At 45.1% G+C, this 22,209-nt stretch overlaps 2 protein-coding genes across 7 annotated transcripts in view; one reads left to right on the top strand and one right to left on the bottom strand.

Annotated features, from left to right (window-relative positions):
* The window catches only part of raph1b (Ras association (RalGDS/AF-6) and pleckstrin homology domains 1b), a 38,330-nt gene extending 20,741 nt beyond the window's left edge, over window positions 1-17,589 (top strand). For 4 of the 6 annotated variants that reach the window (XM_077512327.1, XM_077512325.1, XM_077512326.1 and 1 more), the window contains exons 6-18: window positions 884-1,314; window positions 1,757-1,843; window positions 3,500-3,574; window positions 5,549-5,626; window positions 7,373-7,532; window positions 9,638-9,759; window positions 10,043-10,108; window positions 10,185-10,328; window positions 11,186-11,296; window positions 11,373-11,471; window positions 11,555-11,675; window positions 11,760-11,896; window positions 13,371-17,589. In XM_077512327.1, the coding sequence (XP_077368453.1) occupies window positions 884-1,314; window positions 1,757-1,843; window positions 3,500-3,574; window positions 5,549-5,626; window positions 7,373-7,532; window positions 9,638-9,759; window positions 10,043-10,108; window positions 10,185-10,328; window positions 11,186-11,296; window positions 11,373-11,471; window positions 11,555-11,675; window positions 11,760-11,896; window positions 13,371-15,932 (4,193 nt within the window). In that variant the 3' untranslated portion in view covers window positions 15,933-17,589. The remainder of the gene's footprint in view (window positions 1-883; window positions 1,315-1,756; window positions 1,844-3,499; window positions 3,575-5,548; window positions 5,627-7,372; window positions 7,533-9,637; window positions 9,760-10,042; window positions 10,109-10,184; window positions 10,329-11,185; window positions 11,297-11,372; window positions 11,472-11,554; window positions 11,676-11,759; window positions 11,897-13,370) is intronic. The other 2 variants (XM_077512330.1, XM_077512331.1) reach the window with 2 other exon arrangements.
* alg11 (ALG11 alpha-1,2-mannosyltransferase) lies at window positions 17,283-21,862 on the bottom strand. Its single transcript, XM_077512332.1, has 5 exons — window positions 21,746-21,862; window positions 21,017-21,238; window positions 20,577-20,948; window positions 18,996-19,561; window positions 17,283-18,928 (listed from the first exon to the last, which is right to left on the bottom strand). Exons 1-5 carry the CDS (start codon window positions 21,778-21,780, stop codon window positions 18,645-18,647), a joined length of 1,479 nt encoding a protein of 492 aa, XP_077368458.1. The 5' UTR covers window positions 21,781-21,862; the 3' UTR covers window positions 17,283-18,644.
* Between the last annotated feature and the right edge of the window lie 347 nt (window positions 21,863-22,209).

Raw genomic sequence — 22,209 nt, 5'->3', positions numbered from 1 at the left:
TTTTAATGTGTATTGTGCGCGATATAAAAAAAAAAAAAAAACAGCATGGGAACGACATCATCTTTTGGTGCTTTTTCTATTGGCTGCTGCAAGATGACTTGTGTGTGACATACTTTCAGATGTCATTATTCCGGTTTATATCAAAATAAATCTACAATATCACATTTAAAGCCTCATGCATTAAATTAATTAGCAAAGACTAAAACGAAGGATGTTTACTATAATTATAGTTAATTTTAGTTAGTTTTGTAAACATAAAATGGAGTTTTCAGTTAGTTTTCCTTTTTTGAAAAAGGATTTCTGTTTTTATTTTATTTTGGTAACACTGTTTTTTTTTTTTTTAAGTTTTTTTTTTAAATTAGTTTTAGTGAACTAAAATAACCTTTAATGGCACCAGTTTTTCGATACCCTCCCTTCTTACTTTGACCATCTCAACATTTTTGTTTTGTTTATTTTATTTAAAATGCCATTTTTAGCATATGTCGCGGGCCACTGAAAAATGGACATTGGGCCGCAATTGGCCCCCGGGCCGTAGTTTGGATGCAGCTGATCTAAGTACTCCGATCTCCTCCCACATTCCAGAGACATGCATGGCAGGTTAATTGGGCGCTCCGAATTGTCCCTCGGTGTGGATGATTGTTTGTCTCTGTGTGCCCTGCGATTGGCTGGCAACCAGTTCACGGTGTACCCCGCCTACTGCCCGTAGCCAGCTGGGATAGGCTCCAGCAACCCCCCGACCCTTGTGAGGAATAAGCGGTCAAGAAAATGGATGGATGGATGGATGAACTTCTTCTGAATCTTCTAATCCATGTTGGCTATGTTGGTCAGTCTTTGTAGAAATGTATCGTGAACGTGTTGCTGAAATGCACATATCCTCAAACAGGAAGTGCCAGTAGCAGCACGCGGGCGTCCCCGGCCAACACGGTGCGAGGCGGCAGTGTCAACACGCGCCCCGCGGCCTCCAACATTTCCCTGGACGACATCACCTCTCAGCTGGAGAAAGCCTCTCTCAGCATGGACGAAGCCGCCCGTCAGACGTCCTCGTCGTCCTCGTCGTCCTCGTCCTCCGTCTCCTCCGCCACGTTGAGACGTCCCTCATCCGGCTCGTCCGCCGGCGGGCAGCACCATCGGCGGACGGGCTCGGTGGGCGCGGTCAGCGAACAGGAGGCTCCATCCCAGAGGTCGAGCGTGAACTCGGCTTGCGCGTCGGCGTCCAGTATGGACTCGCTGGACATTGATAAAGGGATGACGGCTGGGGAGGTGGATGGACGGAGCAGCCCGACCGCACAGAGACAAAACCAAACCAGCACGGAGGTACGACATGAAAAGTTAGCTTCACAATGTGCGTCCGCTTCTGTGTGCGTTTACAATCACAATCAGATTAGGCATAAAAGGCTTATGGAAAAAAGAGTTGACTATTTGGCTTCAGTCTGGTTGTTATTGTGTACGTTTAGCCACAAAGCATGTGAGACGCTGCATGTGTTTGCAATACAGCACATTTATTGTTATTGCTCTGTGTAGCTAGCTAATACAGGCATCGTAATCTTCTAAGCGTGACTGCTCCTGAATGACTCCTTTCACTCTCGTACATTTATTTTTTTTTTTAACAATTGTTAAGGGTAAAGTTCACGAGAAACAATAAATGTTTCAGTTCATTCAGTGAAGTTTGGCATGCACTGTGACCTCCCCAGCCAACCATGCATGTGTTCATATTTTGTTTGCATCATCTTCATCTTCCACACGTGCACATTTCCAGCATGTCACACTGCGGTGGGCCAACGGTAAAACGGCTCGGCGGCAACTTGACTTCACCTCACAAGAGGGTGAAGTGGATCGGGCCACTGTAAGTGCATGTGTGTGTTTCTGTGTGTATGCATGTTAACTTGATTCTATATGACCTCCTGATATTGTTACTTGAGCCTGAAGATGCATGCCCTGGCCACAATATTAGGTACACCTGCACAATCTATTGCAATCTAATACAAGAACTGTACCCAATATTTTGCCTTTTCAATGATTTCGACTGTCAGAGATGTATACGTGTTTTTATTAACACATTCACTGCCAGCCCAGCAAAAAATGCATTATTTGACGTCTTTTTCCGTCAATGGCAGTCAATGACTTAAGATGAGATGTAACCAAAATTGATGGATTTTTAAGCAACATTTGCCTTAAAAAAAAAATGAAAAAAGGAGGCTGCAATATAATCACAAAATATATTGGCACATTGTGTTTAACACATTCACTGCCAGCCCAGCAAAAATGCATTATTTGACGTCTTTTTCCGTCAATGGCAGTCAATGAGTTAATATCAGTTGTGGTGTAGCACTGCACATACATCATACAGAGAAGCATTTCAAACGCAATCATATTAAAAAAGACTAAAATAGATCAAGTACGACTCAACTACAACAATAGGAAACAAAGTCATGCTAAATTAATGTCGCTCTGACAGTGATGCTCAAAAATGTTTGTAAAGACATCATATTTTATGCAGCTTTTGTATATGAATATGTTGTTTTCATCCTCTTATTTTGCCTGGTGAGGCATTTATACAAAAACATTGCTGAACAAATTTACTATTCCGGCGCAATCAATACAGTCGCCCTAATGGACAGCATCAGTAATTAATAATTAAACTAATGGTTAAAAAATATGTTGAAGCTTTTTAACCATAATGGCATTTTTAATGCTAAAAGTAAAACAAAGACTAATAAAATCTTAACGGTAGCCAAGAATTTTAAAATTTACTGTTGCACAAAAAAATGAAAATAGTTTAAAACATTCTTAAGATGTGAAATTATTTATATCAGTATGTATTTACTTGCATTCCGGAAGAGAAAAAATATTTACTGTTCACCTATTTGCATATTTTTCACCCTCCAATATTTAAAAAAAAAAAAAAACGTTTCCTGTTTTTCGTTTTTATTGGTGGCATGTATCCTACTTATTCAAGATTTTTTTTAGGTTAGAATATATATAAGATTTTTTTAATTATTATTCAATTTCAATTATTCATGGAATTATTCTAATTTTTTTTTAGGGCTAAAGTCTTGATGGATACTGGATGTAATAAATTTGTAAAGCGCATTATGGATCATCTGTTGTGCTCTCCACAATCGGTGCTTCTTTGCTTCATCTTATAACTAGAAGCTCCACCTTTTTCATTTATTGAACTACACTCTCACTTGCGCACTTTTATAGCAAATACAGATTACTCACAGAAAGCAAGGGTAAACAGCTCTGGGGTCAAAGTTCATGATGACCCTCGCATGTATTAAATTGGACCTTCTCTAAACATTTGAATGCACATTTCATTGTTTCAGTACTTTTGTACAACTTGCTGTTGGTGCATTCTGAAATTTCACCCAAAGTCGAATATCCTGAACTTTTTGTGAGTAGTGTATAACTATTATTAACCTTCAAAAAAATGACCCGACATTGACTTCTTTATTTTCCCATTCCTCTCTGTTGCTATGTTTGTTCTTCTCACCCCAAGCACTCCTATCTGGACCAAGAAACTTCGCTTATTCTGAAAAGCATAGCTGGAAAGCCTTCTCACCTCCTGACTAAGGTGAATTTCTTTCAACTACACGCTTGTGTTTTGCCCTTTATTGGATTCACGCTCACACACGCTGCTAATCTGCATGTCACAGATCTGTTATGTGATTGATGCCTACATCACAATCAACGTTCACTTGCACAGGTGTACTGTACTAATATTAACTCATTCACTCGCCGCCATTTTCACAGAAGCAATCCCTTTCGTTCCCGGCTGTTTTACTGGATTTTGACTGATTTTGCAAGGCCCACAGAATATTGTGTTCTTTTGCTGTAAAAGCATGGAACCGATCAAAAGAAAGATTAAAGTCTCTTCTTTCATCAGGAAAAAAAAGTATGTTTCCGTTTTGCAGCAATTAGCATTAGAAGAGAGCTAAGTTTCATCAGTTTTCACAAATCTATTTAAAATTGTAAGTAATTGAGCTTTTTTTCTACATGGCCCTGGTTGATCTCCTTTGTTCTGCTGCCACCTGATGGCCGTTTGTGTAATAACTACCATTTCTGCAACCGTTCTTTGCAGTTGAGAGGCTGCATCAAAGTCTACTGCATGCTCTAGCATTAAAAACAAAACAACAACAAAACGTATAAATACGTCTTTAGGACACTTAGAACATAAAAAACGTATTTATACGTTATTGGGAGTAAATGAGCTAATTAAGCAGAGACGCAGCGATCGTTCTTTGTTGTGGAGTTTTTGTGATAGCAAGTGATGTCTGCTAGAATGTGGCTCCATTTTTGGATGTTAATAATATAGTGTGAGCGGGGTGAAAAATGACATCTTACGTTTTTGAGATACACGAAAGCAACAATGGAAGACTGCTACGTGAAGGGGATTAAAGCGAAAGTGTGACCGCGGAACCCTCGTGACCCTGTTTCACACACTCAAGGGCGACTAAAAGCCTGCCGCGACATAGTACTGCAGCCAGTCATGTGTAAATGGTAGTCTGGGTCAAGGAGGTAAGAGGCTTGAGGCGCGCTCCTCAATGCCCCCAGATTGAGGCTCTTGGCTAACGTGGTAACACGCTACTTCAAATATTCAACACTTTTACTCGATTGCTCTATCCTTGTCTTTGTGCGTTAGTGCTGAGGTCAGGCCTGGTCACGGTCCCCCCCACCCCCCCCCAATCGCCTGATTGGTTCAAAGTCATGAAAATGGAGCTCACTGGGTTGGCAGAACAGCCATTCTGCTATTTTGTGGGGGTCCCTCAATCGGGCACACTCTTAAACCAGTCAGCGAGAGAGAGAGAGAGAGAGAGAGACTGAAGGGTTAGAAGGGGGAGGGGCATCCTTCTTTTACTTATGTTAGTGGTCAAGTTGTGCACTTGTCATTAAGCACGTCTGCTGACATCACATGATAGAAGATTTTGCTTTCCGGGGTCAGTTTTTTTTTTTTAAACAAACATTTTGATGTTTTTGTCCCAATATTTTCCGTGGCCGGAGGGCACGGAGGCTTTCTGAACTGATCCCACGCTCATCAGAAGCTCGCAGCTCTCTCCGGGGATCTCCTCGTATTGTCTCGCTTTGCTCATACAAGGGATCAAAGGGAGCTGCTGCAGCACTGTAAGAATCTAAAAAGGGGGAACCGTAAGCGGGGGACTGAATCGCCATATTTGAGGGAGCAACGGACCGAACGTCGCAATCGATGACACTTGGCTTTACGGCGTTTGTTTCGGGTCAGTTGTTCACTTGAAGCACGAGGAGACGTTTTGTTTGTAACCTGCCGGATGGAGGTGATGGCATCTTGTTGGAGAGGGCAGGTGAGTAAAGCGGCGGCACGGAAGGAAAAAAAACAAATGCATTCTGACATTTTTCTTTGAACCATCACGCCCAAGGAAGACTGATGATTATTTCATGAAGTTAAGGTTTTAGAGTCTTGGTTTCAGTCGTAGATGAATAATCTCGGGGATGGCGAGGTTACGAGCACACAAACAGCCCAATGTGTGCGATTGCTGAGTCTATTAACCGTGCTCCTGTTTGAACCGTTCAGGAGGAGCACGCCGCCAAGCTGAAGGCAGAGAAGATCCGAGTGGCCCTGGAGAAAATCAAAGAGGCGCAGGTCAAAAAGGTGAGGGGCCGTCTTTTCTTTTGTGTCATCAGAAGCTTACGTGACTCGTGTCGATACGGCTGTCTTGTCCGATTCACTGCATGCTGCGTTCCTTTGTGAACTTCATTCACAGCCCCAAAAAGTAGGTCATTGCAGCGTTTGATTGTGAGTGTGCATCTGCAAGAGGTTGCAAAGATCTAGCGTGTACGCCTCCATATAAAGATGACATTTATATGAGGCTGATGTGTGTTGTTTTTTTTTTCTTCTCGTTTCTTCAATGAACGAACTGCTTCTATGTAAACAACATCATTTAGAAGAAATCGCTTTGTATACATACATAGAGGAAGTAACGGTTAGATTTAGGTAATACTTTAGGTAATTATTAGTGCTGTACTGTTTATTTTTTATTTTTTTTATTTTATTTTTTTAAACTACATGTCTCACAATTGTACCAGTATGTATTTTGACATTGAAGCTTTCAGAGTAGGGGTGAATCTTCCTCTTATTTCTGGTTTTGTGGCTGGACAAAGCCGTGACAAATAGTGTTGTTCCGATACCGATACTGGTATCGGCAGAGGTGCCGATACTGCATTAGAACAGTGGTATCGGTGAGTACTCGCAAGTAACATGCCGATGCCATTAATTCCAACACTAACATAGAATTTCGGATGCAGCATCTTGTGTCTTGCTCGTGCACGACATTTACTGATATGTGACATGTTCACTGCATGCCGATCTAAGATATCCGATTGGCCCTTGAATGCTCTGAACCAATGTCAGGACAGCTTTTTCACGTTGAGGAAAAAAAAAAAACTTAAGTATCGGTATTAGGGGTGGGAGAAAAAATTGATATCGCAATATATTGTTGTGCTCTGTGTTGCAATAAATTATCGATGCACTGACGGTAGATATCGATACCGATATCGATGTGCCCTGTTGTGCATTGTTATGTTATAAATGTTTATGCACTTTAATTTGTCTTACTTTACAATGTTTACAGTTAAAAGGCTCGGAGGCAGTGAGGCACTATGCAGAATAAATGCATAAATAGACATTTTCCTTTTTATGGGCATTTGTTGGCTTTTTCAGTTACATATTGTGATATATTGCTAATTTTTTTTTTGACAATATGTAAAAAATCGTAGATGTCGTGTATCGTGATATTATCGATATTGTGAGCCAAATATCGTCACAGTATCGAATTGTGGTTTACCCGTATCGTCCCACCCCTAATCGGTATTGTGTCAGTATCGACCAATACTGCAAAGCTGGGTATCGGTATCGGCGGCCAAAAAACGGTATCGGAACAACACTGGTGACGAACATGTCAGACCAGACTCCCTATGTCTGCAGCTTTCTTAGTGTTGTCATTCATCCAAATTTCTCTTGAAGCCACACTGATTGGATGCTGGGATCAGTGAAAGGAGATCAAGCAATTGAGGGTTTTACTCGGTTTCACACCAGGACGAGCCGCGCAAGGCTGGATTTGGCACGTGCTCGTCACGTTCACTTGAGTTTAATCTTCCTCGACTTTTCCTGCGATTTAGATGCAAAACCAGATTACTGGAAGTTGGTCTTTAATGGTCACACTGTGACCCGTTAATACCTCTTTGTACAGTGTTTGCATCAAACCTCAATACCCGATGATCCACTTCACCCCACTTGGACCCGGTCGCATAACTAGGTCACGTAAAAATGAGCGGATGAAAAGTCGCTCCGGCAATAAACCGTCACTTGTCGTCATCTCCTCTTGCACCTTCTTCCCAGCTGGTGATCAGGGTGCACATGTCAGACGAGAGTTCCAAGACCATGATGGTGGACGAGAGGCAGACGGTCAGGCAGGTGCTGGACAGCCTGCTCGACAAGTCTCACTGTGGCTACAGCCCAGACTGGTCTCTGGTGGAAACCATTACTGAGCTCCAAATGGGTAAGAGGCGCCTTAACTGAATCAAATTAATGTTATTTCTTAGTCATAACCCACCTCTACAAAAATAGAATCCCCCAGAGGGAGGACATTGTTGTAAGCTACGTGTAACACCAAACGTTTAAAGAACATCAGTGTTTGGTTATGTGAAGGTTAGTTAGAACCAAAACAAAGAAGCGTTTTTAGAATGGGCTGTTCTGATTAACGTTCCCTAAATGTTGAGGGAATTATATGCTTCAATGTTTTCTCTTATGCCTTGGTCAGACTACAAGAAAATTTTAGCCCGACCGACTAGGGGTGTTAAAAATAATCGATTCGGCGATATATCGCGATACTACATCGCGCGATTCTCGAATCGATTCATTAATCGTCAGAATCGATTTTTTTTTTTTTTTTTTTTTAGGATTCACACCTTGAGCATGGAAGAATGTTATATGAACGGCACATTAAGCCTTAATATTTTTATTTTAATGCTGTTCAAATGTGAAACAGATTGCAAACTGTTTGTGTACAGTGGCTCACGGTTATAAGCCTCAAGTTTTAGATAAATATATTCATACAAATCTTACAGTGTACATGTACAAATTTACTGATAGTATTTTCTAAATTTGAATGGAAAAAAATCGCAACAATCGACTTATAAATTCGTATCGGGATTAATCGGTATCGAATCGTGACCATTCGTATCGGGATTAATCGGTATCGAATCGAATCGTGACCTGTGAATCGTGATACGAATCGAATCGTCAGGTACTAGGCAATTCACACCCCTACGACCGACGTGTCGCGGACAAACGGGGCACGTCGTAAACGATTTTGGGTTGTCTTGATGTAGCGTCGCCCGTGTAGTGTGACACGTTCAACGATTGGTCGCCTGTTGTCCGGGACGGTTCACGACCATCACGACGAAAGTCTGGCGTGTTGGAATTTTTGCTCGTCTTGACGCACAATGTGACATACCTACGTCGTCGTCCGTTTGGTTCCGCAGCATTGTCCAATAGCGAGAGGCAGGAAAACGTCAATCACACACTGACCAGCACTTTACAGCTCTTTTTATTTATTTATCTATCCATCCATCCATCCATCCAAGTTCCAATCCATCCATCCATCCATCCCGTGGATGTCTATTGGGATGGGGCCAGACAGGTGCAACCTGAACAAAAAAAAAAAAAACGAAAAGAACACATCGGCATGCAATCCATCGTCAGGCAACGGCGACGTGAATAGAGGACTAAAAAAAATATCGTGACTGTCGTTCTAATAATTTCAAAGATTTGGGCATATGAGTAGGGATGGGCACATATTTGGTGAAGATCGATCACATTTTCAGAGGTCGGACTGGTCGCCTAAATTATCACCCGCCTCACATGAGGGTTTTTTTGTTTTTTTGTTTTCTCTCCATCGAAGGACGGTTCGGAGTCAATGTGCGTATCCAATGCACCGAACTAAAACAAGTCAAATGTGAATAAATATTTAAGGAGTAGAGAATTTACTCAAACGCGATATATTTCCGTGTTTGATAAAATAATAAAACAAGATGTCATCTCCAAATTAATAAACAAAATAGGCTATATTACCCCGACGCATCTAAAAAAAATTTACAAACTGTATTAATTGAATCTAAATCATATTTTAAATTTAAAACACCAAACGGGGAGCACAAGCAATGCGCTCATGTTTATGGAAAATGGTGCGGTCGCATTGCGCTCCTTTCACGCAAACGCTCCCTGTCCTGACTTTTTTTTTTTTTTTTTTTTTTTTTTTTTTTTCCCCCCCCTTTTTGTTCCGCCTCCCCGACACCAGTGCAAACGCAGAAATCTTGTCATGACCGCGCGCGATGATCGGGTGGTGTCATGTAGGTTTCAGACTTGTAGTGTGACAACCCGTACGGTCCACGACACGGAGCGAATTCATAATAATATTACAAATAAATTGGTTTGTAATATGCAAAAGCACAAATACATTATTTGTACAATTTTTAGGACTAAACACAATTTCTCTTCATAACATGATGTGGCCCTCGCGTCCTTCCAATTTTCTGGATGTGACCCTCAAATGAAAAAGTTTGGACACAGGGGCCTTAGGCTCTCCTCTTCTCTCTTGGTCAGAACGTATTTTCGAGGACCACGAGAACTTGGTGGAGAATCTGTTGAACTGGACGCGGGACAGTCACAACAAGCTCATGTTCATTGAGCGCATCGAGAAATATGCTCTCTTCAAGAACCCGCAGGTACGTGCCTGACACTTGCACACATCCATGCCAGCAGGATGGCTTGTATGCTGAATACACGTCTCAGGCTGTAGACACAAACGCGTAGTTTATGCACACGCTGTGGCGCTTACGTTGCTTAGAGAGCAAACGAGCGAACGTGTGTGTTTGTGCTGGAGAATTAGAAGTAGGTCGACGCTGTAAAGCAAGTAAATGTGAATAATTTATTTAATGTAAGACGTCGTGAGCCACTGACTTAACACCGTCTCCTTCTTCCACCGCTTATCTAATCTTCTCCATCCAGAACTATTTGTTGGGTCGTAAAGAGACTTCCGAAATGGCTGACAGGAATAAGGAGGCTTTATTAGAGGTACGATGACGAACAACCGCGCATGGACATCTTCTCCTTAAAAGCATCAAACGAGCTTTGATACGTCCATTTTCAGGAGTGCTTCTGCGGTGGCTCCGTGTCAGTGCCCGAGATTGAAGGTGTGCTGTGGCTAAAGGATGATGGGAAGAAGTCATGGAAGAAGCGCTACTTCCTCCTCAGGGCTTCTGGAATCTACTATGTCCCCAAAGCCAAAGCCAAGGTCAGTGAGTCTTAAGTCTCTCATCATTCAAAGGGGCTGTCTGCCGGTTTCAGTCAGGAAAATGCACTTTTTAAACACAGGATTTAAACAAACTACTTCTCAGTCTACACATTTGGGCTTATGTAAACATTTGGTGGTGATTTTGTCCTAAACCTCCACACCACCAGCCTGTATTTTGCCATTTTGTGTTTGTTTTGTAAACAGTGGGACATTTCTGTGGAAAGACAGTGTTTACACCCCTCCAGCCAATCACAGAGCGGGAGGGTGGCGTGTCGCAAACGGGGCCGGGCGAACGTGTCGGCAGCGTGACGTCACTCCCGCGGCAATTTGAAAGCACGCACAGATTATTTATTTATTTTTTTCACTCACTCACTCACAGAAGCTTACATGTGTGAATGAGTGAGTGAAAAAAAAAATCCTTGCATGCTTTCAAATTGCTGACACGTTCGCCCGGCCCCGTTTGCGATTGGCTGGAGGGGTGTAAACACTGTCTTTCCACAGAAACGTCCCGCTGTTTACAAAACAAACACAAAATGGCACAATACAGGCTGGGGGTGTGGGGGTTTAGGACAAAATCACCCCCACACGTTATGAAAAGCCCAGAGCTATAAATTGAAAAGTAGTTAGTTTGTTTAAATCCTGTGTTTTAAAAGTGCATTTTCCTTAGTGAAACCGGCAGACAGCCTCTTTAAAAAAAAAAATGACAGTAATGTAAATTTTGTTTATAAGAACCACAATCATGAGGGCCGCTGCTTGGTATTTCCGGCGCTTTGTTTTACTTTTAGCGCCTGCAAGGTCATAAAGTACCGACTTAACAAGTCAAGTCTTGCACATCACGTCGTTTCCGTTTTCTGCAGGCATCCAGAGATCTCGTGTGCTTCCTGCAACTGGACCACGTTAACGTCTATTATGGTCAAGACTATCGCAGCAAATATAAAGCCCCTACTGACTACTGCCTGGCTTTGAAGGTAAATGCAGGGGTCATGTTTTGTCCGTTTATTGTTCTCCATGACAAGGAATGCGCTCCGTTTTGTTGCCATCCAGCATCCACAGATCCAGAAGAAGTCGCAATATATTAAGTACCTGTGCTGTGACGACGTCAGGACCTTGCACCAGTGGGTGAATGGAATTAGAATTGCAAAGGTAAGTCAGCCAAGATCGAGTTTCTGTCCAACACCAATTATGTTTGCATCAAAATGTCAATGTAAAAAACCTCTTGTCTCCAGTATGGGAAGCAGCTGTATATGAACTACCAGGAGGCTATGAGAAGAACAGAGGCAGCGTATGATTGGTCCTCCCTATCTACCTCGAGCATTCGTTCAGGATCCAGTTCTGCAAGCATACATGGTTGGTCATTTTCAGTCGGAAGAAATAAGATGCTGTCCGCTTCAAGTCTCTGAATCTATTTTCCATCCTCATTCATGCCTCTAGAATCGCAATCGAATCATTCAGGCCATTCAGACAGCGGCGTGGACACAGCGTCCTGCCATGGTCGCTCCCAGAGTGTTGTGAGCTCCATTTTCTCTGAGGCATGGAAGAGAGGCACTCAATTAGAAGAAAACACGAAGGTATGACCACTCAAAAACTGCTTTCACACCGCAGACCTGGTTATGGAATGAATTACAAGCGTATCAGTAAAAACAGGATTTATCGATGTTTACCAAGTGTGAACATTGTGAAAAAGCACTGTGGTGAAAAAAATGTGCTTTTGAAAATACGTCTCGTGAACCAATCCGCCTAGTGGTGGATTTTGTCTGTATTATTATTATGTATTAAAAAAGTATTTTGTGCTTTTTAAATAAAAAAGGTCAGTAAAGCGCTTTGTGACAGCTTAGGCTGTTTGAAAGCGTTATACAAATTAACTTGAGTTGAGTTGAGCGGTATATGAAGCTCACTTCCTTAGCATTACATATGTCCTGAGCTGTGAAAGCAGCCTAAAACTTTAGCTCAAGTAGTAAAGCATTGATCTGCCGCACCTGAGGGCTCATGTACGATCCCCACTCGTTCCATTTAAAACAGAAAAAAGAAAGGAAAAGTCGATCGCAGGACCAAAAAATGTTGGACTTACATTGTGTGATTATTTATTAATTTGTCACTTAAGACTTTAAAGGCCCAGTCTGCCAGGTTTAACTCAGGAAAATGCACTTTTTAAATACAGGATTTAAACGAAACTACTTCTCAATTTACAGCTCTGGGCTTCTTTTAATGTCTGGTGGTGATTTTGTCCTAAACACCCACCTCCCCCAGCCTGTATTTTGCCATTTTGTGTTTGTTTTGTAAACAGCGGGACGTTTCTGTGGAAAGACGGTGTTTACACCCCTCCAGCCAATCGCAGAGCGGGGGATGGCGTGTCGCAAACGGGGCCGGGCGAACGCGTCGGATGCGTGACGTCACTCCCGCGGCAATTTGAAAGCACACACAGATTTTTTTTTTTTCACTCACTCATTCATGCATGTAAGCTTCTGTGAGTGAGTGAGTGAGAAAAACAAAATAATCCGTGTGTGCTGTCAAATTGCCGTGGGAGTGATGTCACGCAACCGGCAAATTCGCCCGGCCCCCGTTTGTGACACGCCCCCCCCACCCCCCCCCACCCCCCCCCCCCCCCCCCCCGCTCTGCGATTGGCTGGAGGGGTGTAAACACAGAAGCGTCCTGCTGTTTACAAAACACAAAATGGCAAAATATAGGCTGGGGGGGGTGGGGGTTTAGGACAAAATCACCACCAGACATTAAGAGAAGCCCAGAGCTGTAAATTGAGAAGTAGTTTGTTTGTTTAAATCCTGTATTTAAAAAGTGCATTTTCCTGAGTGAAACCGGCAGACTGGGCCTTTAAAAAAAGTTGCTAAAGTTGCTAGTAAAAAATTGCTTTAAACACACAGGCTGTGAATTTAAAACTGATCGTACCCAACCGCCTCTGATAATAATTCTCGTCAGCTTTAATCTGCCATCCCGCATTGGGACTGCACCCACATGACGGTGGCTTTGATGGTTGTTACGTAAGGGGCTCAAGTCTGTCGGTTTTCTTCACTGTCTGCTTCCATCAGATGCGAATGGAGGCTTCCAGAGGCGCCGCCACCTTGCCACATGCTTCCCACAGTCACCGCCATCACAGCCAGCATTCGGTTGACCACGCGGCCCTGACGACACCTCCTCCGCCTCAGCCTCACCCCCAACAACCGTCTCAACCGCACCCAATTGAGCAGCACCTGCCCCCAAAGCCTCAGTCGCCTCAACAGTTCCCGCAGTCGCCCCAGCGCTTGCAGCAGCCTCCGCAACAGCAGGAGCCGCACGCCACGAGCGGCTACGGCCACACGCCCCCCCAGAACAGCTACATCCAAGTGCCTCCACCCCCGCCGTCACTTCAGCAGCAGCAGCAGCAGCAGACGCACGCAAACTCCAATCAGCCGCCGCACAAAGCGAGAAGCTACAACGTCGTGATGTCCCAACCGCCGCCACACGGCGGCGTGAGTAACTACAGCCACGCGTGTTCCCCACAGCAACAGCCAGCTCCTCCGCCACCGCCCCCGCCACCGCCCCCGCCACCTCCACCACTCCCAGTCCAAACCATGTCGCACTACTCTCCAGCCCTCAACATGTACAAGTTCAGCACGATAACTAGGCTGCAGAACCAGAACCAGGCTGGCAGTCACCACAGGATGCATCCTCAGCCACCTCCCCCATCCCAAACGCCGCCCCCCGCAAAGGTGCAAATCAAACCAAATGTCAATCACATTGCAGCAAGGACTAATGTCCCGCCTCCGCCGCCGCCTCCACCGCCGCCATCCATGCCAACTCCCGGTTCCGCCATGGCTGCGCTCAAGTTCGGCCCACCCAGCCCAAATGCCCTCGCTGCCTTCATCCCGCCGCCGCCTCCGCAGACCAATGGAGGACTATTTCAACCCCCTCCTCCCCCGCCCCCATCATCAGCGGCGCCCATCAGCCAATCCATTTATCCAATCGGGCTGAAGCGCGCACTAAAAGAACGGTTTCCCAGCCCGCCACGAGATCTCCTGGCTGCAAACGGCGAAGTGGAAGACTCCCCGCCTCCTGCTCCGACCCCATCGCCGCCGCCGCCACCCCCACCACCTCCTCCACCGCCCCCACCGCCACCTCCCCAGCGGCTCCCGGTGTCTGCCCAGTTCCCACCTCCTCCACCAGCGCCACCCAAATCCTTTACCCCAGGATTTGTTCCTCATACTGCCCCCAAGCCCGTGTCGCCTGTCTCACCTTTCCCACCAGCCCCACCACCGGCCACCATGGGTGGGCTGCCACCCCCGCCGCCCCCTCCTCCACCGGCACCCCTCAAGAAGCAGTTCAGCCTCCAGACGGGCTACACCTGCAGCCAGCCTCCGCCGACTCTTCCCAAGCAGCACAGCCTGTCCAAGCCCCCGCCCGTTTCCACGGGAACGCCCCCCGTCTCGTCTTTGGTCAAACAGCTCGCAAGTCAGTTTCCAGGGGCTTCGTCCCAAGTAGCCAACCACACGGAGAGCCCCAAAGTTCCCCTCTCCCCGCCCGCAGTCAAGTCCAAACCGAAATGGCAGCCTGTTGGCGGCCAGCAGCTGCAGTCTTCAGAGTTCCCGCCCCCTCCAGATAGCGTTCAAGTCAACAGTGCTGGTTTTCCTGCTCCGCCGCCAGCCCCGTTAGCCCCTGCCTTCTGTCCGACGCCACCACCCCCTCCCCTTCCTCTGGGGAACATGGAATCACCCGTGAGGACGTCACCCTCCAGTCTAGGATGGAAAAAACCTCCTCCGACCCCCCAGAGGGACTCCAGCATCAAGTCCAACTCTTCAGCGTTCTATGAAGAATCCAGGAGGAATCTTCTCAGTAAGTTTGCCCCGCAGAGCAACGTCCCTTCGTCCTCCCAATCTCCCACCTCTGCCTCAACTGGGTCTCCATCAAAGGATCCCTCAGGGGGACCCCGCGCGCCCCCAAAACCCGGTAAGCTGAACCTGGCCAACCTGTCCTTGGGTCTTCAGGCCAAAGTGAGCCAGGCGAAGCAATCCGGCGGTGACTTCCCCTCCCCGCCAGCCGAGTGTGCCTACTTCCCTCCCCCGCCGCCACCGTCTGAGCTGTTCCCGCCTCCGCCTCCCCCCGGGAGCGAAACGCATAGCGGTGGACCTCCGAGAGTAGCTGTGGTGAACCCCCAGCCTCAAGCTCCTCCTCCTCCTCCTCCCCCACCACCACCACCAGTCTGTTTTACGAACAACTCCACTTGGGGTAAGAGCTCCCTGAAAAAACCCCCTCCGCCGACACTTGTGCGCCGTAGCAACACCACGCCGGAACCGCCGCCGCTCTCACCGCCGCCGCAGCTACCTCCGCCCACCTCACCGAAGGGCAGCTCAGGCCAGCCCAACTTCCTTGCGGATCTGAACCGGACCCTCAAGCGCAAATCTGTGGGCAGGCAAGGCAAAGTGGACCCTGCTGGGACTATGGATGACATGGCGCTCCCGCCGCCGCCCCCCGAGCTGCTCCTTGAACAAGGAAAGCAAAGCAATGGAGGGAACGACGGCTACATGTCCGGCAACATCTCAGGCTATGCAACGCTACGACGGGGACCCCCACCTGCACCACCGAAACGGGGGGATGCCACCAAGCTTACTGGGTAGTGGTGGAAAAAAAACGTTTTTGGAATGAGAGACCTGTTTGGGATCACAAGAACAAATTGCTATTGTGTATATACCAAAAGCTAATTCAGAATTGGGTCAGTGAGGGTTCACATTTTTTCTAATGCTCAGGATTTTACTTCTTATCCATATTTAGACTCTTGGCATGTAGTTTTGACCTTACCACCAATCTCTCACAAACTCGTAATGATAAATCTTGTGCATTAAGCATTTTGAACTAAATTACAAATGGATTTGGTCAATATGACTTGACTAGATTCAGGTTGGACCCAAACCAAGTACCATCTTCTGTTGTTGCGTATTGGAAAGAAAAAAAAAAAAAAAAAAAAGGACCTTGTTCAGGTTGTAAATGTGAGTGAGTGCATGTGTGTGATTACTGTGTGGGACTCGTACAAACATGCATTAAGCACATGCATGTACATGAGTAAGATGCCAATGTGGGATAGTTTGTGTGAAATTATTTAAATGATCAATTGAAGTGTTTTTATTTCGGATCAACGAAGGTCTGGTCAGATGTGACTTCGGAATGTATATCGGAAGTAAAACATAAATGGCTCACATCCACACAATGTCAATATTATAGTTTAAAATCTGCTTTCTAAAGTGGCGTCTTTGTCAATGGTCTTACTCTGTGACAAAAGCAAAGAAGGAGGCCTTAATCTTTGAGACTTGCACAGTGCGGCGGGCTGGGCTGGGGTTCAGAATACTCATGCAAAACTTTACAAGGACTTCTGAAGAAAATTGGAGGGGAATTGTTGTGGAGTGTTTTTATTTTATTATTTGTTTTTTTTTAGTTTGAGTCTGTACAGTTGCTGCAGCTGCTGCTTCCATTCTGCCCCCCCAAATACACCCACCATCTCATTGCAACAATCCAGGAAGTAGGGTGGATTCATCTATGTAAAGGATACTCAACAGTTTACTTAATGTACAGTACATCAAGTCATGTCGTGGAACATTCAATTCATGTGAGGGGGTGGGGGACATAAGACTTGACTGTTGCGCTCATATTACAGTATTTGAGTCTGTTGCAGCTGAATTCTTTGTGGTGCCATCAAAGTTTTCAGCCTAACTGCTTACAGAAATGCCTTCATTTTCATCAGGGTGCTTGAGCTGTCCCAACATTTAAACATGTGTCAAGATGACATATTTACATCGCGAGTAAAGATGAAATAGCGTAGAATTTGTTGAAAGGGTGATGAAGACCAATGGAAACTGTTACATTCACATGGTCTATCTTAAAAAAAAGAAAAAAAGAAGTCTTTGTGGTATTGGTTGACTCTGTACAGTTCAACATGGTACTCTATTCTAACCAACATGGTTGTTGCATATTTCTTTTTCTTTTTTAAATCTGTCCTTAATGGGACATTTGCTACGGTTTTGTGTGTAAGTTATTGATGTACTCATGTGGGGCCTACATGGTTGCAAATTGATTCAACGTGTCCTTGCTTATAAACCGAAATTCACAATATAAATGTTACAACCAAAACTTGTCCTGAGTTATTTGTTCAGCTTGTACAGCCCTATTTTATCGAAGGTCAGGTGATTATTTCAAAGTTGGGGCCGAAAGCGTTTCCTGATGTCAAAGGGCAGCGCCCTCTAGTGGTTTCCCATGTCTCTATCTTTTCTACCTGGCCTGTACCGTCTTCTCCTGTACAATGGGGTATATGCAACGGAAGAGGCGGGGCTGTTTTTTGCACATCAGTTTGTTTCCGGTTCGGTTTGCGACGGGTTTTTTTATTTCTTATTTTTATTTATTTATTTATTTTATTTTTTTTAAGTTTGCGACGTATGGGCTGCGTCAAAAAATACTTGTATTTCCGACTTTGTGCCCCTCGGTTGCGCGTTCGCAACCTGGACCGGAAATAAAATCTCGTCCCGCCTCTACCCCATTGAGTAGTCCAATCCAAGGATGTTGAACAAGTTCATCCAGACTTTTATTTTCAAACCAGAGCGTTACTGATATACTTTGTGGGACTGTGGAGGTGTTTTGGGTCCTCCTGGTAGGCCTACTATTAAATACCTTACTATTAAATACCCTATGTACATTAAGAGTTTCAGTCAGTAGTTTTAGTACTTTGCATTATCAGTAGAAACTGGGCTATTGAAGAGATGTCTGCCTTTTGACGTCTCAAAACAGCCTAATTCAATGTAGGTATGGTTAATTACACTGATTTATGACGTTTTCTCATTTCTGGTATGTTCCCATTTCCGGTATTTTTGCTAGATAGAGAACTGGCCTAGCGTGAGTGTGTGTCAAAACTATCCATCCATCCATTTTCTTGACCGCTTATTCCTCACAAGGGTCGCGGGGGGTGCTGGCGCCCATCTCAGCTGGCTCTGGGCAGTAGGCGGGGGACACCCTGGACTGGTTGCCAGCCAATCGCAGAGCATGTGCCAAAACCAATCCATATGCAAAACAAACCTTGCACCAGGCTAGTCTGCCGCCGCCTGTTGTCATTTATTTCAACTACGTTGTTTTTCTAGATACTTTGACTATTATGACTTTAATACTGCATTAGCATAAAGTGTCATAAGTGGAGAACCTCTGTCTATTTTTTATTTTATTGATTTATTTTTTTAATTACCCACTACCATAGTGTTTCACAATTTCACACTTTTGGAATATACCATATATGTCCCCCAAGTGCAAAGTTTCAAAGGCTCCAGTCACAGATGACATGTACACTGTCCTTCTCATCGTTCAAGTGTCCTCATCAGAAGTTCCAAAGCCGCCAGGAGCGACACTTCAAACTCCTGATCTGAGAAGCGAGCCACTGACTGGCGGGCGTTGCGTCGTATCTGCAGGCGGCTCGCAGGCGCAAGACTCAAAATCTCCTCGATGGCCTCGGCGTAGCTGTCCTCATCATGGGCAAGGAAGCCCGTTTGGCCTCCCTCGAAAGGCACCACGATGTCCAGCTTGGGACCGCCGGACTTGTGGGCGAGGATCACTTTGCCTGCCGCCATGCACTCCACAACACCTGGAGTGGGAGGGGCAGAGCGGTCAGCACATTTAACAAACAAGCGGGTCCCATGATGCTCAATTACCAATGCCAAAGTGCTCGTTCCACATGGTGTGCAGTCCGATAGTGGCCCCGCCCAACTCTTTTTTTAACTCTGCAAAGGGTATGTTAAGTTTAAACTCCACCCTGTCGGCCACGCCCTGCTCCTGGCACAGCCCCCGCAGCATCACTACCCTATCCTCATCCTCCTGATTCCTGCATCCTCCAATCAGGACCAGCTTCAGAGTCTCCCTGCCCTCAGCGGTCTCCGTCCGCCGATCCAACACCTTCTTGAAAGCTTTGATCTGCAGCCGGTGGTCCTTCTCGGGCCGGAACTGGCCGATGGAGACGATCGAGTGGCACTTCTTCTTCTCGTCCTCCTCCAGCGGGACGTCCAGGAACGCGCTGACGTCGCAGGGCGGGTAGACCACACTGGTGCGGTTGGAGGCGTGCCACAGTGACAGTATGTGCTCGAGCGTCCAGGAGGAGTTGACCATGACGAGATCACTGCAGGAACCGGCCATGCCATAGAACACCGCAAACAGGCAGTAGTAGAGCAGCTTGAAGGCGCTCAGGAACAGACTGCCTGAAATGTAGTCTGTGTTGTTGAACCTGACATGAGAATAGTTCATAATTAGGGTCACCGCTTCATCTTTATGATGTAAGCAAATAGGGATGTCACGATGAGGGCAATATTGTGATATCGTCGTCGTCGTGTTCACAATATTTAAAAGAAACACATCTGTTAAAAAATTTTAAAAAAAAAAAAGAAGTCAGGTTGATTTCCATTTGTGAAGTTCTAGCACCCTCTAGTGGCTAGTTTATTAGTGCAATTTAATTTTCAGTAGGGATGTTTTGGCCTTCTATGTTTAAAATTATGCTAATTGTCAGATGACGGGGAACCTAATTTGCTTGTGAATGTGAAGCGATCAATGTGTGTGCTTGCATTAGCAAGTAAGTGCCTCAATTAGGGTTGCACCGATCGATTGGCCGGCCGATTTATCGGCCCCGATTTCCTTATTTTTGGAAGATCAATGATCGTCCGATCTCTTAAAAATAAGCCGATCTTTTCCACCAATCTCATCTCCATCCTCAGAGGTCTGAAAAAGTGAGCCACTGTCCTCTTCTGCTGAGATGATTAATAGGATTTTCATTTTTATTTGAGAGAACCACTTCACGTGCAGTTAAAACAACCCGTTTGTTTTATTTTGCCGATATTGTTCAATGTTTTCCTATAAAACAAGATTGGAACACTAAAGGTATATGATGCTTGTAATGAAAAAAAAATCGGTATCGGCAAAATCGGGATCGGCAGGTCAGACTTCTTAAAAGATCGGGGATTGGTGATCGGCCGGAAAATTGTGATCGGTGCAACCCTAGCCTCTATATTTTAGATTGTAGGTGGTATATATGCATTGCTGTTATGTACAAAAGCACAATATTACAATATTGTGCTTTTTTAGTATGAGCTTTTTTTTTTTTTTTTTTTACAATATTGTGATCTTTTTTTAAATATCGCCAACGGCCCCACAATATCGTGATAATTATCGTATCGTGACCTTCATATCGTGATAATATCGTATCGTGATGTTTGGATATCGTTACATCCCTACAAGTAAACACATACCTGGGGTTCCTTTCTCTCACCACCGAGAGCATGTCGGTGCTGATGGTGGGGTAGTGGACGTAAGCGCATACGCTGCATCCTCCCAAGTAGCGGAAAAGCGGCAGAGTGAAAGCGTATCCCATTGAGTCGATATAAATGTCAGGGACGAATTCTGTGAGCGCTTCCCATCCCAAAAAGATGGAGCCCATGCTTTGCCCGAGCAGGGTGAAGTGAGGAAACAGACCGGGCTCCACAAGGAGCCTCAGCCTGAGGAAAACAAAGTGAACCGGCCGAGGGAGCACGATGTTAAATCGGCGTCGCGCTCCATCCACTATCTCGTGTGCCGAAACGCCGAGGTCGCCCGTGTAGACCACAATGTCGATGCCTGGGTACCTGTGTAGACATGGAACGCGCATCATTAATTTAACTCTCGTGAGTTGGGCATAATCCGTCAACTATACCTTCGCTGTAGAGCCCTGATCGCACACCAGAGCACCCTCTCTCCCCCGCCGCCAGCATTGCAGTAAGGGTGGAAGAATGCCACGGCGGGACGTCCGGTCCTGGCGTATCGAGTGCTCCTTTTGCCTCTCAGCCACAGACGCACTGCCAGTATCAGCAGGACCAGCACGGAAAGCAGTAGCACAAACACAAACAGCAAGTGGTACAGCACCTTCCACAGGAAGCTACAGCAGCCCAACAGAAACACATAGATACGGGATTGCTATAACACTTATGATTGTCGTTATGATTGTATATTATACTGCAACACACTGACAACTGTATTCACCGTGTTGCCTCTTCATGTACAAAGTGCTAAACAAACACTGGAAACATCTGCGTATGATGCAGTATTGGTGGACAACACAGCTCATTTTTGGTTATTTAGATTATGAGTACAATGTAAAAACAAAACCCAAGTATTGAAAAAAATAATAATACATGCTGGGCATCTCAGTTATGATTTTATTCGTGGTCCACAGTATTTATGGGCTAAAAGTGTATTTTCATTCAAACATTTACTGTACTAATACGTTATGTCGTCGCCGGAAGAAGGTAACTCGATTGTAAACAGAGGACCCCCGAAGATAACAATGACACTGCGGCGAGAAAATAAAAAAAAAAGAAAGGTTTTCAAAGTGGTTTAAGATTTTCACTTGTAAAAACGTGTATCGTGTGACTGGTGTACATACCCCAAACACAAAACGAGTTCGTCGTGTGCCGACATTTTGCCAACAGACAGACACCGGACAGCACGCGTCACCTTTCAACTTGTCACATTTTTGTGTGGCTTCACTTGATTAGCGCCATCTATAGGTGAGGATGTATAACTACGCCACAACTGGACAGATTCATTTTACATTACCACTCGTGTCAGACAGGTACGCAATCAAACCTCGAAAAAAAAGTGTATGCAAGAAATTAAAAAAATAATAATCTGTCATCAATTTTGATTTGTAATTAAATAAAATGTCACATTTATATGTTCAATAACTGTAAGTATGTATTTATTTAATTTCGTCGCACCTATCCTCGTGTACCTGACAGTATAGGTAATGTCTAAATTAATCTGACTTTTAAGTATGGGTAAATACGTGTTTGTAATTTTCCCAATCTGTTCCCTCATAGCCGTACAGATTGATCTATGCCCCCGCTC

The sequence above is a fragment of the Festucalex cinctus genome, chromosome 2 (assembly GCF_051991245.1).
Source record: "Festucalex cinctus isolate MCC-2025b chromosome 2, RoL_Fcin_1.0, whole genome shotgun sequence".
Classification (NCBI taxonomy): Eukaryota; Metazoa; Chordata; class Actinopteri; order Syngnathiformes; family Syngnathidae; genus Festucalex; species Festucalex cinctus.
This window is presented reverse-complemented; position numbering and strand designations above follow the sequence as displayed.

Bases quoted from the DNA above. Each gene is read 5' to 3' on its own strand.
- alg11 (XM_077512332.1), bottom strand. From the start codon at position 21,780: ATGTCGGCACACGACGAACTCGTTTTGTGTTTGGG. The intron at 20,949-21,016 runs GTATAGTTGACG...ATGTCTACACAG, and splicing joins ATCAGGGCTCTACAGCGAAG to GTACCCAGGCATCGACATTG. The intron at 19,562-20,576 runs GTATGTGTTTAC...TTCTCATGTCAG, and splicing joins GTGAGAGAAAGGAACCCCAG to GTTCAACAACACAGACTACA.